Below are 16927 nucleotides of genomic sequence, written 5' to 3'. Positions count from 1 at the left end.
CACTCAATCCTCCTGCAAGTTATAGCAACACCTAAAGTCATGTTAAAATACCAGCCGCTTAAGAAAACTAATGCCAGTATCTCTCCCACGCTATTTGGCATTTCAGCTGAACACATGCATATGTTTTCCAGATTTATATGAGCCTTAATATTTCCTCCAAACCAACAAGCCTGCACAGTCGGAGCTGTACGTACGCCCACACAGTAAACAGCTGCAAGGTGACATTTGTTAATGACTGGCCCAGAGGAATAGTGCATGTTGACTGTTGCTGCTTTTTTAATGTTTTTTTTTAAAAGGCTGACATTTTAATCCAACCAAAAGTACCTGCACTGATGCTAAAACAAGCTGGAAATGCCACAGGTGAAATCCTCAGGGGCCAGAGTGCCTTCTGCTGGACAGCTCAACCCTCTCAGACCTTTATGTGCTTCACTGTTTATGCAGAGAGACTCCCGGTCTGCTCTGTCCAAGCCTGTGTCTCAGGGATCATCTCTTCCATATTCATGACCCAATGGCTGCATGTATTCACCTCAGGCAATGCTAATATTCAAATGGGCTTTAGTACAGCATAAAAGCAACACAGCTTTTCTTTCAGATCTCTGCTCAAGAGGATGTCAGGTCATAAGTAGATGATTCTTGTGTGTCAGTCTCTAGCATGCACATGGCGATCTTAAAAAAGCTAAAACAGTTTACTACATTTCCTGCTACAGCAAAGCAGAACAGATTTACTCTGCAATAAAATCGGAGATGTGTTCCTCCAGTGTCAAATGCATGGTTTTATTCTGAAATAATGCTAAACCTAACATCTGCTTAAGCCACAATTTCATGAAATGTTCATCGCTCTTAGACTTTCCAACTCTGCTGCTGAATTCAGTGTCTAATCTTTTCATGTCTGTTTAAAGAAGTACATTGAGATTCATGAAAAGTATGATGACTTCTGATGAGTCCACTGGACTTTGAAGATAAAACATCAAAGTAAACTGATGCAAATCTGCCTGATGCTTTAAATTCAATAAATATTTACAAGGTAACCATCATCTCCATTCTTTTATTTTTCAGTAATTTCAGTGAACTGCAGTTTTGTATTATTTGGCTCATGGATCAAAAGAAAATAATGGATATAGTATCATTATCATCTTTTCTATCAGGGATGATGGCAAAACACATCCTCCACCCTAACTAGAGTCAGCCATGAACACACATTGACATAGAAGTGTGTGAGCACTTCTGCACCGTACAGAGAAAGTGACCCTTTTTAATTACAGTGTTTCTCTGCCAGCACACAGCTTGGCTCACAGAAATTAATATCAGACCGAAAAGGGGACTCAGGTCAACATGATGTCCTCTTCTTCATCCTCTCTCCTTCTCCACAAGTGCAAGCACATTACTGCATGCTGCCTTCACTGAGAGCAGGAGAAGAAATGTCAGACAAACACAAATCCATCTCTTCTGATGTTTCCAAACCAGTAGTTTAAACTAGCAAGGAACTATAATCATTTTTCGAACCGATATGATAACTGATCATTTCTTACTCCTGATAGCTGATAAGAACCGTTGTTTTTTTAATTGTTGATTATGAAAAAAGTTATTTCATGTATTCATGCACATCTTGGGGTAAGCAAGGTCAATATGTAGTGAGCAAAGACATTTATAACTTAATCTTAATAAAATCACTCATGTTTACATAAATAAACAAAGGACATTTCTGACTTTTCAACTGTTATTAATTCTTTTTTTACTTGTAATTGTACATTTGTGTACCAAAGTACAACATACAAAACTCAACTGATATACTTTGGCTTTAAAGATTTTTTTCCCTTTTTCCCATGAAATAACTTTAAATATCTTGACAAGCAGTCAAATCCTCTATGCAACCTCAAATAAGATGTTATTATTAAAATACAGGTAGTTTAATAATAAGTCGTTTTTTCAATTAAAATTAAGCCTGCTGCAAACTTCTCTACAGATAAAACACAGAAAAGATAACAAGTTGTTATGCTTAATAAATGGACCATTGGGTTATTTTTACTGTACAAGTCAGAACAAGAGAAATGCAGTCATTTATAAAAGATTCAACATGCAATAACGTAAGTCATATTAGACATGGGTTAAAAAAATGTTAAGTACATTGTTAAACCAAAATTATGGTTTTGTCTGTGGTTAAACTTGTGATTTTCATGCTGTCAATCAGAAACCACGTCAAACAGAGCAGGCAGGGATATGTCTAGCAAGAAGCAGTGGATCAGGAGGCTGAGACTTATTTTAACCCGCAGCTCCCAGTTCCTGCTGAATCAGCATTCTGTCTGGTACTAGCCTTTGGCTTGGTCCTGATGCTAGTGGCTAAAGCTAGCGGCTGCTGCCACTTCACATTAACAGTCCACCGTTAGGATGACGATTCTTGACTAATAGGACTAATAACTTGAGGACTTGTTTCCACTCTTCAGTATCTTTGCGGGGTGTGTTTTATAAACACTGTGGAGTAATCCTCCTCTAAAACACAGGATAAGTCCACATGTGATGCTGTGTTTTGAGATGTGCTGTAGCCTCTCACTGAGGCTTCTTCTTCTACTCTGGGCTTAATGCTGGTCCACCAACTGTTTCAGAATGTGTAGTTCGGTGGATTTTATTGGTTAATATTTTATTACCGGTATGATAGAACTGTGTAAAATGCAATATCAGTGGATAATTTATCGTACCGATAACTATCGTGCATCCCTAGTTTAAACCTCAGGTTACTTCTATATAAGCCAGGGGTCTCAATCTTGTGGCCTGTGGGCCACAATTGGATATAGATATTGTTTGGCCCCCCATTTGACATCAAAGCATAGCGTTAGTGCGGCCCCCGCCTTTTACGCATGCACACTCCAGCCTCAGTCACAAAAATCCACCAGTTTCTGCTGCCACTTAACAACTCTGCAGCTTTAAAGCAACAAAAGGCTCAAATCATATTATATCCATAATATGAATAAGCATTAAGAGATAAGAACAGGAATTCAAAACAGGTACCTTAATCCCCAAATGCATTTAATCAACACAATGCAGCCGGAAAAACACACTCTTTACATGTCTTCATAATAAAACAATCTTCCGGTTGTTATGGTTGAGGGTGAAGGCATCAATGAGTTTTGCTTGGTCCAGGTCTCGGGTTCTGTCAGTTCTGTCAGTATTGCCAGCAGTACCAGGGTGCTTGTCTAAGAGTCTCCACTGCTGTTTCTCAACTCATTCTTTAAACAACGCAGACGTGAGGACCTGCGATCACAGATCACTGATGTGACAGGAAGGGTCAGAGATATGGATAGGAGTTTAAATAAGTCTACAAAGAAATCCAGAGGTTTTTGCCTTGTAAAACCAAACTTCCCCTTAGTGGGATTAAAACAGCTGTGCTCAGGATGACAAATGTTTTCCCTTGTCGGTCAGCCACAAACGCAAACATCGTGTCTCGCTTTGGTAAGCGACTCAGTTCAATCTCCCGACTGATTTAATCCCTCATTATTACAATCTGTAATGCCAAAATAATATCAACTCATTTTATTTACGTACGATTTAGTTTTATGTCAACCAGAAGTGAAATTGTAGTCTTGATCACTTTTGTTTAAACAGGACATGGTTTATGAATCGTGTGTCATATTTAACTCCAAGTCTTGTCAAAAGTAAAAAATTGTCAAAAACTCCTCTCATGGCGTGCCGGTAGTCGAGTGGTTAAGGCACATGCCATATACGCAGGCAACCCGGGTTCGAGTCCGGCCCGTGGCACTATTTCCTGCATGTCTCTCCCCGCTCTCTCCCCTGTTTCCGACTCTATCCCCTGTCCTGTACTATCAAATAAAGGCAAAAAGGCCAAAAATAAATCTTAAAAAAAAAAAAAAAAAACTCCTCTCATAACGATAAAAAAAATACTCTAAAACTGAACAGTTCATCCTAATCTGGACACAGGCTGTCCTATGATATGAGAGGTCAGCATGTTTAGTCTTGACGCAGCACTAAAATACGCACGGAGATGCCCCAGTACATCATGTGTGCAGGGACATCAGGGGGTTCAGATAAAGTAGACATGCAGAAGAATGACTGTAGGGCTCATGCATGGGTTTAAAGTCAAGTTTTCACTCAGCAGGCAAGGGTTTGCAGCTCTGTAAACAGCCCCCGGACTGTGTACACTGATCCCCAGGTCAGGTAAAAATAGGGCTCAGATCAGGTTTTGTGAACAGATTGCTGTGTTAACGCTATGAACAGTCATGGAGAATATATATCTATAATGAATAATCCAGAGCATTATTTGACCAATGAGTAGAACCCATAGACTGTAGAAAGAATTGGACAAGCCCCATGTGACGTCAGTCGCCTGCTTACAATAGGCGGACTCAAACAGCTCCTGAAGCCAATCCATGGAGGCTTCCATATTGAAATCACAGTCTCAACCGAATTTTGGATCAACCTAACGGCCCGCCCACCAAGCGCGACTTCCTGTCAGCCTGCTAGCTAGCATTCTGGTTGACAGGAACGGAGCCTCTGCCTGCCGAGCTATCTGTCAATCAAATGAAACGCGGCTATCAGCTTTCATCCTAAATATAATCCAAACGATCGTGGTAAAAAAAAATTCACCCCTCATACAATGGGAGCACAATAAGACACCAGCTAATCAGACATGTTTGATGTTTTGAACCAGGCTGTAAACCAGTTTATTTCTAGTGTCAAAACCGGCTGTTTAACATGTGTCCAGATGGGACTTCCGGTGTTCCTGCACCCAGCCTCAAGTGGACACTAGCGGTATAGCAATTTTTTGCACTTTCGCATTGGCTTCATTTTTCAGGACCAGAGGTTGCCGCTTGGTAGAACCGAAATTCTGGTACTGTAGCTGCAGACGTCAGAGTATAAACCCCATTTCATTGCTTTTGGTGCTTATGCTTTAAATAAATTAGTTGTTATATCAGCACTAATTTCAATCTATCAATCACACATTTTTAATAAAAATCTGTAGATAGAGATCAGTTCCTGATCAGCTGGAGCATCTCTACATTTTACTATCTCTTTTCATTCCTTGCTCCAAAGACATCCTCTTGACGCTCTCAAAATGAAACTGAAAGCTTTTCCAGTAATCAATAACACTTTTACTTTCTCTATGAGCAGCCACAGAAAAGCAGGTAGATCAATTTTCATGAAGCACTTAACAAAACTTTACATCTTTTGGGAATTTCCTGTGAAATACCAAAACACAGAAGAGGACTATGCCAGGAATTTTTCACTGTCTGAGGTACTAAACTGATTGTTTAAGAAACTGCAACTAAAACAAATCTTCAGCAGCCACTTCACAGTAAGCTACACAGTGACGTAAGGAGTCATTCCTCCTCTAGTCCCAGCATCCGCTTCTTTTCTGTCTGTCTCAGGCATTCTCTGCAGAGAATCTGCGATCTAAATGAGATGGAATATGGGTAACAGAAAACTATAAAGAGAAGTGATGGATCTTATCGACACCCCCATTACATCTTCTAAGCCAGTTATCTTTCCCGGGTCTCCTCTGTGGGAGAAAGGCTGGGCTGTTAAAGGTCTGATTAACACCCTTTTCCTCAGGATCCCTATTGTTAGATAAAACTCTCCGTTTCTGGCTCTTTAATTAGCTTAAGCAGCTTGGTGCTGCCAAAAGCCAAAGTGATATTCCATTATTCTAATCCTATTAGTGCGAGTGCAAAGACAGAGGACTAGAGAGTAACTGGGACTATACCAGAAGAACCATTCTCTATTAAAGTTGATGAACACGGCAGAATGTAGAGAGAACTGTGCTAGTGGAAACAGAGTTGATGTTTTATGACAGCTCAGTCCACACATTTCTGCACAAGCTGATCCCTGAGCTCAGGGCTGGATGGGTGTGTGGCTGGTCTCATCAGCTCCAGAGGTCAGAGTCAGATCTCAGACGGGGAGGTCAGCAGCAGGTCAGTCGCAACAACTACATGCAAAGGAAACCTGTGCATGTGTGTGGATGTTTTAAAAGAAATGCTAGGTATTACATTTCCAGGTGTTTCTGATTCTATCCATATTTCAATGATTGATAGTATTAAACCAACACTATTTAAACTCTGTTTGGAATTGAGGACTCTGTTCAACAAAGATAGCACTCTGTAGTGTTTTTCTAAAGAACTGAACTGAAATTGACATAATTGAAAATTTACATAATGAGGGAGAAAAGCTGTTAAAAGTGGCCTCCTGGTTCACAAGCTATTCAAAAAGCATTCTGGGCTCACTTGCATCCCAAACCAGGGGGGCACTTTTAACTGCTTTTCTCCCTAATAATGTAAACTCATATATGAAACCAAGTGTGTTCACTATCTAGAAAACACACCTTTTATCAAAATGAGCCCTCAATTCAAGAATTAAGCCATGGAGCCATCAAAAAGGCATGTTTTTATCAGTATTGGCTAAAAGGGGTTTGGAAATAATGGCATATCAGATATCAAAAAATCAAATTTTGCCCATCCTTAATTTTTAAATTAATATAGACAGTTCAGTGCAAAAATTCTACAAATTGTAGCCATAACAAAACCAGATACTTTCAGATACTACAGATATTTTAGCTGCCAGGAGAAAAGGAGAGAGCAGCAGTGAAAAGGGGATTCTTCAGCTTATGCAGCCAGCCTGAATTAGGCACAATGAACTGCACTTCTGCACTGGCTTCATTTTCCAGCACCAGAGGCTTGGGCTGAACGGCTTTCATGCCAGTGAACACACATCAACAGGGCAGTAGTATAAGACAGCAGTTTGCTGGGACTCTTCATCTCTCATCTGTCTGTGTTTCAGGCTCTGATATGTTCAGCCAACATTAAACTCTGACTTTATCTGGATATTACTGATGTTTAGTTTTCCCTTCCAGCTTCTTTCATCAGAGGCAGCAGCACTGATGAATTGTTCAACAAATGACTATCTCTGAGGAAACACCAAACAAATCGGCCAAGTGTTGGCAGGATCAAATGCCCTGCTGCTCCCAAAGCCTTTCTGTCTTTTTCATAGCAGAGAGCCCCTGACGGACCAGTTTTAGGTCACAGGACTAATTTGAGAGGGTTTTGTTCTCAATCTGAATAAATTTTTGGATAGATGTGTTTCAGCACCAGAGTTCTTTCTATTCTACTTAGATCTTAAAAACCGCATATGCTTATGATGAGACAGTAGATAAGTGTTTGGGGCATTAGCTTTATTTCAGACAGAGATGAATAGGACAGGAGGAAAGGAGGGACAAAAAAAAGGCATGCTAATATCTTTGATTAAAGCATAAGAAAATCATTGACTAAACACTCCCATTAGAGCCACCCAAGTATATTTAGTGACTTTTTTTATATCTGGTGTTAGCATCATCTACATGCATGAGAGAGGCATCAACCAGTATAGTGATTCCCAACCATTTCACCTTGAAGGCAAATCTTTCTGCCAAAGATCTCGGGGGGGCACAGAGCCCTGTCTGCTCTGATGTTGTCATAATGAGATTTGCATTTATCTTTATAAAAACCAGACTAGAAACATAATGTAGGATAGTGAATTGGCCCCAACCTAAAAGATTAAAAAAAATAAGAGGATCTGTAATTTTTTTTAGAAAATTGTCACAATTTTTTCATAATTTAAAAAGTTGTAGTTGTAATTATAAGAAAAACAAACCTTAAATTCTGAGTTGGAAAAAAGTCATTTACTTTAACAACAGAAAATCAAACATTGGAAGTTTCTGTCAAAAATCTATGACCGTGTAAATTTACCTTATAAACTTGAGAATTTTAGTTTACTGCTGTTCTTTTTTTTTTGCATTAATTTTTTTACTGTTGCACGACAACATTGTTGTAATATTTGATTGTTTATACATAGATCTTTTAGTAAGAACATGTGTGTGAATGCCTATTATGTTGGGGTTTTGCCAATAAAAATATCAAATTGACGTTCTGTGGGTCCTGGGGGGGGGGGTCCAAGGAAAAAAGGTTGGGAACCACTGATTTAAACTACTTTAAACTGTAAGTGAGGAACTGTGACCAATATGTGGCTGCAGGTCAATGACAGTGGTAGGCTTCAGCATTTTATTTCAAAAGAGGCTCATCATTTCTGCCTCAAACTTATATACTTTGTACCTAAGACAGTATTTTTAATTCTTAGTGGCTTTGAAAACCACACTGAGCAGTTGTTTGCTTCTAAACACTTTGAGGTTAAACCCTGTGTTTTTATGAGACCACATAAGTAATTGTTAAATGAGGATTTTCTCATTAGTTTTAACCACATTAGCCAGTGGTATTTACTGGCTGCTCTATACTGCTCTGACTTCATTAGCCCAGTATTAAACAGCTCCTGTGTGCTGTGTATACACCAAATTACACCAAATGCATCTGCACTGATGACAACATAATTAAGGAGCCCACAGATAGATCATTAGCAAATATACTAGCATCATTCTTATTAATGCAAAAAGTACTGCACTGAAAACAGTTATGAGAAAGATATCTATAATGGAAGTAAGGATGGACAAAAAAATCCTGATTGGCACATGTACATTGTAGGCAAGAAGCCACTAAATCACAGCAGTCATCATAGACTGTATAAATTAAGGTTGTATCTCATTCTGTCAGCCTCTTGTTTGTGGACAGTATTTTTGGAGCTGATATCTAGCGTTCAGAAATTCACCATGTTGGTTTTCAGAATCGAGATGTGACCATATCTTTTGGAGAGGGTAGGAGGATGGATCAGCAGACACTAAGTAAGCAAAGAAATGAACCATAGCTGGTGGCTAGCTCATTATCTGGTGAATATGAGGTTATTAACTATTGTGTTCTCTGCAATATGAGACAATTTGGAGTTGCTGTACAGTGTTTTTTAATAACAAACTGACCAATGCTTAGCTGTCAAAATCTTTCTTAATGCCCATGAATTACACAAACTGCATAATTTCTAATTATGCCCCATATAATGCATAGATTTAGGTCATAATAATATTTTATAATATTGTATTATTTTTCAGGCAGCAGACATATTTAATGTCAAGTTAAAGTAGGGCAGGTAAATGGGTGTTACAGTGATAGCCAAAGTGGCACCAGGTTGTTGAAAATTAAGTCAATGCAAAAGTGCATAAAACTGCTGTTCCTCAGGTGTGCACTGTCTGCAAAAGCCCAGGAATAATATTTTGGTCCGACATTCGGAGAAATAAAGTTTAGATGCTGGTTTAATATTGATGCTGGTTTTTATCTCAGTAGCTCTGTGACCTAATATAGTCTGATGGTTTATAGTGTAGGAGGCAGACTCATAGATTTATGTCCAAGGTCCCATCTGAGGACATTTATTTACAAGTGTACTGAGGAAGCATGAAAACACAATAACAATAAAAAGGAAGCCGAACAAACTATGAAAGTAAGAAACTGAGGCTAGATGAATTCAGCATAAATCCTAGTGTTTGTTCCAGACTTTCTTCCCCTGCTGCTTGCAGTGAACTGTCTTTATAGAGGCAATTACCAGCCTTGGGTCCTAGCCAACTTCAACTACAGGGATGGGCAAACAAAACAGAGAAAAATAACACAGACACAGAACCAGATCAGATAAATGTCAAATTTCCCATAGTACTCGAATGCCTCACAACAGCCACTATTCCGGCAGTACAGAAAACACGTTAAATACATAAATCTCGATACTGATTAAATGTAAAGCCACATGCATTATTTTGGTGTCATGAACCATCTGATTTCATTATCAGAGACAAATCCTTCCCAGCTGACCTCTGTTTACAATCAGCTGTTTCTGAAGCAAAGGCTGTCGTCAGCCCATACTGAAGTCAACATGAAGAAAAGCAAAATCTGTCAGTGGCAGCCTGTGAAACAACAGAGGAGACTGGATCCAAACTATCCACTCCATCTGCTCAGCTGTCTGTTTGTCTGCTGCCTGATTGAGGCTTGCTCTGCACAAACACTCCAGACTAAAAGTGACAAACACACAGAGATTCATGTGACCATCAGCTAAATATTGATCCAGCGTCTGTTAGACTCGGCACATCATGCTGAGGTAGAAACTGGCTAATCACTAGATCGCTTAACTCTGCTATTAAACAATGGCAGCATTTGTATTGTATGTTAGTGCACATGCAACAGTAAATATCTGTTTCAGCACTGCACTTCTGGGTTGACTTGCCTGTTACTCTTCTTCTGCTTATAAGGGGGATGATATTCATGCAGTTGAGAAGAAACTACAGAAAACTTTCACTCTGCCATTTCTTCAAAGTCACATTTCAAAAGAACCAGTTACTATCCTGTGCCTTGTTTGTTTACTCTTCACACAGTAAGAAATTAAACAAGGGAGGTTTTAAAGGATAGGATAGGACAAGAGGGGATAGGATACAATACAGTACAGTACTGTAAGGTGTTGTACAATACAAAACGATGATTCTATACAACATGATACGATAGAATACGATAAAATGATAAGATACAATTTGAAACGGTACCATATAATGACACAATAATTTGATAGGACAATATGATACGATATAATGAAACAACGCAATACGATATCATGATTTGATACGAAAACTTAACTGTCCACTTCAGGTTGTGCTCTTTGCTACACACATTAAGCTTCCTTCAAAATAGTAAAAGTTAAAAAAATGATGATAATAACATCTAGGATGCAGGATTGAGCTGTATTAGTTTTGCACCTCACATACAGAGATTATAGTTCTCGTCACAGTGGACATGGGTCTGACCTCAGCCCTTGACTGCATGTCATCCCCCTCTTTCCACCCAACCTTTCCTGTCTCTCTTCAGCTTTTTAAAAAAAAAGTTAAATCAAAACAAAGTTATATGCACACAATGTTCAAAGTTTGCACTGATGAGCCACTGCTCTCTTACCCGTGTGGTGGTGGCAAACATGTACTTCTCTCTGAGCTGGAAGCTGTCCACCTGCTCCAGGATCACCCGGCGGTTCAGTTCACTCTGGAAGAAGTCAGTGCTGCTGAGAATGGTGGAGACACCCTGAGGCTCGTGTCTCTGAACCAGCACGGTGGTGGGGGGGTCATAGGGCTCCACACCCCTAAGAGACAGGAGAAGAGAAAGAGAAAAGGTGAAGAAAGACCAAAAAGACACATGAACCATTTAGCTTTTAGCCATCCCCTCTTGAAAGAGTAGAGTTTATAGGTGCCAAAACATCTTTGTTTTCTTGCATATTTCTGGTGAGTCCTTCCCTTCATCTTTGCACGGCATTTTAGTGGTTTTCTTAATGGAGTACAAGTAAGCACACATAAAAATTTTAAAGCTCCATCCTACCAGACCACTTAGACCTACTTTCAGCATCAAAGAGGAAAAAATGTCCTCTCTCCTCTTTTAACATCTCTTATTCAAAAATTATCTTAAGCTTTATAGCAACGTCATTTTTATTTTGAATCGCTGCACTTTTATTTAATGGTAAGTAACATTTAATCTGCAAACTAATTTAAAATACCTGAATTGACCTTGCTTTCACTGAGCTGTTTAAACAGTAGAGCATCCTTATTTGACATTTTATGCTGTATAAAATGGCAATATTTCATTGTAATAAATGTCAGCACATAAAACAGCCCATCAGCATGTCCTAGCTTTAAATATTCATGTGTGTGTGAATGTTAAAAACAGTGTGGTCAAACTATTTGTGGCTTCGAGTGTATCACAGCGCTGCTCTGACACAGTGGCATGGAGAGTCAGGCTGAATGAATGGAGAAGGTTCACTGCGTCTTATCGTCTGCCTTCTAAATCAGTGTGTTTTCCTGTAGAGTCTAGAGAGCTGAACAGAGGGAGCAGTGTGTCTCAGCTCAGCTCGGCTCTGTGGCATTCTTTCAAAGGTTCCTGTTTAACTGATGGACGCTGTCTGGGCTGAGAGTGCACAGAAGGCCATTGGCAGTCAGTCTCCGTCCCTTCCTTTGAATTCATCTTTGCACGCTCTAAACGCTTCCTAAACACCCGTCCTCCCCCTTTACTGGCAGTGTCTTGTTTTTTTACTTCTGGTTGTGTTTGATTTGAAATGCAATGTTTTATAAGGAAAATACCCATCAAAGGAGGAAAAACAACCAAGAGCCACTAAAACTTTAAACAAATCTCACTTTCATCGACAACAAAAGTAAAAATACTGGGGTGAACCATTCCAGCCCAATTAAATATTCATGCACCAAGAACTAACCTATAGTAGTAACATTACTGCTTAAAACCATTGTAAATTTGAGATCAGTGCCTAATGTTATGTCCTGTGTGTCAGAAGCCCTTTTTACACATGCACTTCTGAAAATTTCAAGAAAATTTCATAAGTCTGTCCATGAAATCTTCATCAGTTGCTGTTTCACACATGCCCCTCACAGAGAGAGATTTTGCCTTTCAAATGAAGGAGTCTCTGGACACAAGACAGACATTAATAGGAAGCTATGCAATGTTCTCAACATATCAAAGCAAGTATAGAGAGATAGGGTCAGTGAGTGAGAAGCTGCTTCATTACTCTCACTACAATCGAAAAGTTCTGAGAGTTGGTTGCGGGAAGGTCATCACTCCTGCCCAGTCATGGTGAAATTTTCTGAATATTTTCTGCTGGCTCCACAGCTCATCTCAACCTGTCCTTATTCAGATTTGCACAAAACTCCTGAAAATGTCTTTAATTATCCAGGATGAGCTGCTGTTGTGACACCAAACAGCAGAGTTTTTCTATCTTACTTTCTCTGCTAGCCCCCTGGCATTTTGAGAAGGGGCTGGCTGCAGACCGTACATTTCTGAAGACCACTCTGAGACCATGTGTCTGAGACACCATATATCTCTAGAGAATTGTGCTGTAATTTGCCTGTACAATGAATTCCAGGTATATATATTTTTTATTCACCTCTATTCATAATTAAAGTGCTTCCCTGATTTCCCTGTCTTTATGCAATGGACCTGAGCTAAGGTGTCAGTCACCTGAGTCAGCAAGTGTTGCTTGAATTAATTATTAATAGGCATGCTTGATTTGTTTTCTCTGTGCACCTGTTTTAAAGGGAGTTGGAGGATTTGCATTAACCCCAGTAACAAGATTATTATTTTACAGTAGCAGTAATGTGGTTGCTATATTAGCAGCAATAATGCATTACAATAATGCATAACCAACAAATGTAATATGATTACAGTGATACATTATATGTACCATGTCACTCTCCACACTGCGAATTAACTTTCACCTCAATCCTTAGATTAACCCCGACAGAGAGCTCACAAATCACAAGTATCAGAAATGATATTGCACTGATTTTCATAGATCTTTTTTGTTGTTTTTGACAGCTGGAAGGACTGCACCCATTCTCATTTTCTTAAATTGACCATAATATTGGGAACCAGAAGATATAGTGCTAGAAAATCTAAACATTAGGATATAAACTATGACCAAAATCTACTTATATTAAGGACCTTCATTCTGATTGTAAAGCAGTGGCACTACAGATTATCATTTGGGCTCTTTAAGATCTTTCTAGGTATAATCTAGTAGGAACTAGAAAAGCACTCGGAGAGCGCAGACCTCTGCCATTAGCCCTATCTCCCAATAGTAATGAATCCTTTAAAAAATTCCCGGATCCAGATGGTGATCTGGATCACTCCCAAAATCTAATCAGTTCTTCCTTATGCCATTTCTGACATTTCCTGAAAATGTCATCAAAATCCGTCCATAACTTTTTGAGTTATGTTGCTAACAAACTAACAAACTAACTAAAAAACCCTGCCGATCACATAACAGCCTTGGCAGAGGTAATTTAAAGAGTTCACTGTAACGGTTGAACAGCATAACCAAAGGTATACTTCTACACTCTACAAAATTAAAACATACCTGGTGACTGAGACTGTATTCACTCAGCAGGACAATCTCTTATTCCACACAAAAAAACATGTTTGAGTCCATATGGTCTGATGTACTTTTAACTTTCCAAAATAAACTTTAAAATTGCACTATTAAACTATTTGGCAGTGACAATGCTCCTTACTTTCATTCTCTTATTAACCTTCTGTGTCAAAACATCTTTTCCCAAGTTGTCTCAATGCATTTGAAAGAAGCCTTTGCAGGATTTGTTTTACGCCTGTAATCTGTAGGAGAAAAGAGATTGTATTTCTCATTGTATACACAGAGAACAGTAGCACTCAGTCCGTCCCTGAGCCCTGAGATCAGAAGATTAGGAGTCGGGTGGGGGATCGACCCATCAGATTGGGTTTTAAACACATCCAGTAGCAGAGCCTTAAGACTGATCTGCAGCATGACAGAAGCCCCCCTCCCTGCAGCCAGAACAAACAGGATTAGACCCAAATTGGATGGAGCCACGGGGTGCCTGGAGGGGGGAGAGTTTGGGTTCAGATCAATCTTTATTTGTGCTGCCTTTGTCCTCAGATTATTTGCAGTTTCTCTTGGCGGGTGCAGCACTGCAGTGGGGTAGCTTTAACAGAGTCTATCAAATCTTACCGGCTGACCGCTGCATGCCATTAATGATTAAATTATCGGCAAATCTACAAGGGAGAAAGACAAAAACTACAGATTCTGTCGAGGGACAGAAAACTGCTGTTCCAAGACAACTAATTAAAATGTCAATTACACAGCAATTGAAATTCAACCAAGCTGACTTGTCTGAGGATAAGAAACTCACAAAATAATCAAAATTGGGCACAATTTACTTAACATGACTAAACACAGGATACTAGCATTTGCAGATTAATGAATTTAACTTGGTCTGCAGAGTGAAGCTACCACCAATATCCACATCTATGCAGAATATGGATACACACTGCTCCAGTAGAGTGTTAATAGATCACTTTTCCTGCTGCTCCTATGAGATATTATCCTTCTACTATGCTGGTTTACATTCATACAGTAGAGTAAGAAGAGCAGGCTCATTAACATGAGCTACAGCCCCCCCAGTGGTGAGTGACTGCATTATAATGTACACACAACTTTTAAGTGCGATGGTGGATCAATATTAAAAACTATTTACACTAAGTTTAATCGACCTGTCTTTAATGCCCACCCACTTAGCCCATTCAGACAAACAACCCAGGCTTATGTTATCTGTTTTCAGTTGGATGAGCTTTATAACCTTTCCCTTCAGTTAACACCAATGTCCAACTGTCAAAAAACAAAACGACTTAGTTGAGAAGATGATAGGAGAGCTAACCATTCAAAGCTGAACTTGGCCACAACATTACCAGCTATTAGCTCACTCGCAGTAACGTTACAAAGCAAAGTTTGCTGCAAAGTGGTGCTCTACATGATGTTCCCAACATCATCTATCACATTTCATATTCAGTTGTCCCTTTTTAGTAACCTGCTAATAATATTCTGCCTTATCTTAGAACAACTGTAGACATACTTTTTGAGCTGCTTTCTGTTGAGCTGACTGTGTGGTTTGTTAAACAGCTTAATCCAAAGGAGACACTTTGCTCTGTTTAAGTAAGGTTAACAGAGCAGGATGAATTACATTTCAGTCAAAATTTAACTTTTTTTTATGAAAGTCTACAAGCCAAATGTGATGGGTTGTGGAGCTGTAATAAGAATAAGAATAAGAATAGTAACTCTATTTATATAGCACTTACCAAAACACAGTTTCAAAGGGCTTTACAAAATGCATAGAATAAAGCAAGATAAACGGGGACAAAGTAAAAAGAACAAACATCAGTAAAAAAGACGGGATGAATACACATGATAAAATACAACAAAGATTATAGGGAGGAGGGTGACATAGATACAGTTCGAATAGATCCCAAAATTAATTATAAAATTATTTCTTTTGTAAGACATATCACTGGCTGGTGGCGTTACAGGGAAGGGCTTAGGGATGAGTCAATGACCTAGTAGTTCTGATGCTGATTAGCACGGGTGACAGCATTTTAACATTCAGTTGACTTACTGTGTAGATCCCCGGTTACTTGCGCTTTCAGCTGCGGATGAAATGGGCAGTTTGAGTCAAATTAAATGTTTTGCCCACTGAACGTAGGACAAACAGGTTCATCTGCTTATGAATCTATAAGATTAAATTTAACTGACCATTTGCCAAGGCTTTCACTCCTTGTGATCTCACTGACTTTTATTGCTGTGAATGCTGAAGGCATTCACAGGTATTGTTATTTGTATTAAAATTATTTAATACTTGGGCCACCAAAGTTGTAAATCAACTGTAAGAACAATAAATCAATATGAAACATAAACATGGCAATATCATGACTGCAATTCTACGACTTAAAACACACACACACACACACACACACACACACATTTTTTTTACATCTTGCATACCCCAAGATTAAATCAAACACATGTTAAATGTCAAGAAATTTTAGATTTTTTATTTTAGGTTCACTTTTATTGTTTGCGTGTAATGTCAGTCCTTTTGTCTGGCTACCATTGCAAGTATAAATCAGATATATTCTCAACACTATTACACTTGAATAAAAAAATATGCTGATTTCACTGGCTCTCAACTTCATCCAAGTGTTAACACTTTAAGTGTCTGAAATTTCACTGCAGCTTTCACAAATTTAGAGATTTTATTAACAGTTTTCAACTCTTGTCCCATTATCTATAATAAACATAACCTGAATAAGGTCTGAATAGTTTTAGTTCTCAGAGTTTGACCTGAATACTCATGCTTTGTTTTCTCGAGAAAAAAAAAGGGTGTGTTTGAAATTAAATAAAAACACCAGCGTTCTCTAAAACAATTTTTAAAAAGCTTTCAGTGCTGTTTGATTGTGTTGTATCATTGTTAAAATCAAGTGGTGTTCACTTCTACAGTACTTTCAAAAGATTCAGTTGAGGCCTTGTTCTCACTGATATAGGCCAGGTTGGTTACAGAAAAGTCTTTTAGATCAGTTTAAAAAGATTCAAAGATATGTATCTTAATGTATAAACTCACACATGTCAAACTGGCCTTATTTAGAGCCACGTTCCTCAGCAGTTGTCTTCTAGACTTCCTCTT

The 16927-nt window shown here is 38.8% G+C and overlaps 1 protein-coding gene across 3 annotated transcripts in view; it reads right to left on the bottom strand.

The window, feature by feature from the left end:
• The window catches only part of sorl1 (sortilin-related receptor, L(DLR class) A repeats containing), a 132146-nt gene that overhangs the window by 76038 nt on the left and 39181 nt on the right, over positions 1-16927 (bottom strand). For all 3 annotated transcript variants that reach the window (XM_041800923.1, XM_041800932.1, XM_041800942.1), the window contains one exon: positions 10845-11025. In XM_041800923.1, coding sequence (XP_041656857.1) covers positions 10845-11025 — 181 coding nt within the window. The remainder of the gene's footprint in view (positions 1-10844; positions 11026-16927) is intronic.

Source organism: Cheilinus undulatus, linkage group 2 (genome assembly GCF_018320785.1).
Source record: "Cheilinus undulatus linkage group 2, ASM1832078v1, whole genome shotgun sequence".
NCBI classification, from domain to species: domain Eukaryota; kingdom Metazoa; phylum Chordata; class Actinopteri; order Labriformes; family Labridae; genus Cheilinus; species Cheilinus undulatus.
This window is presented reverse-complemented; position numbering and strand designations above follow the sequence as displayed.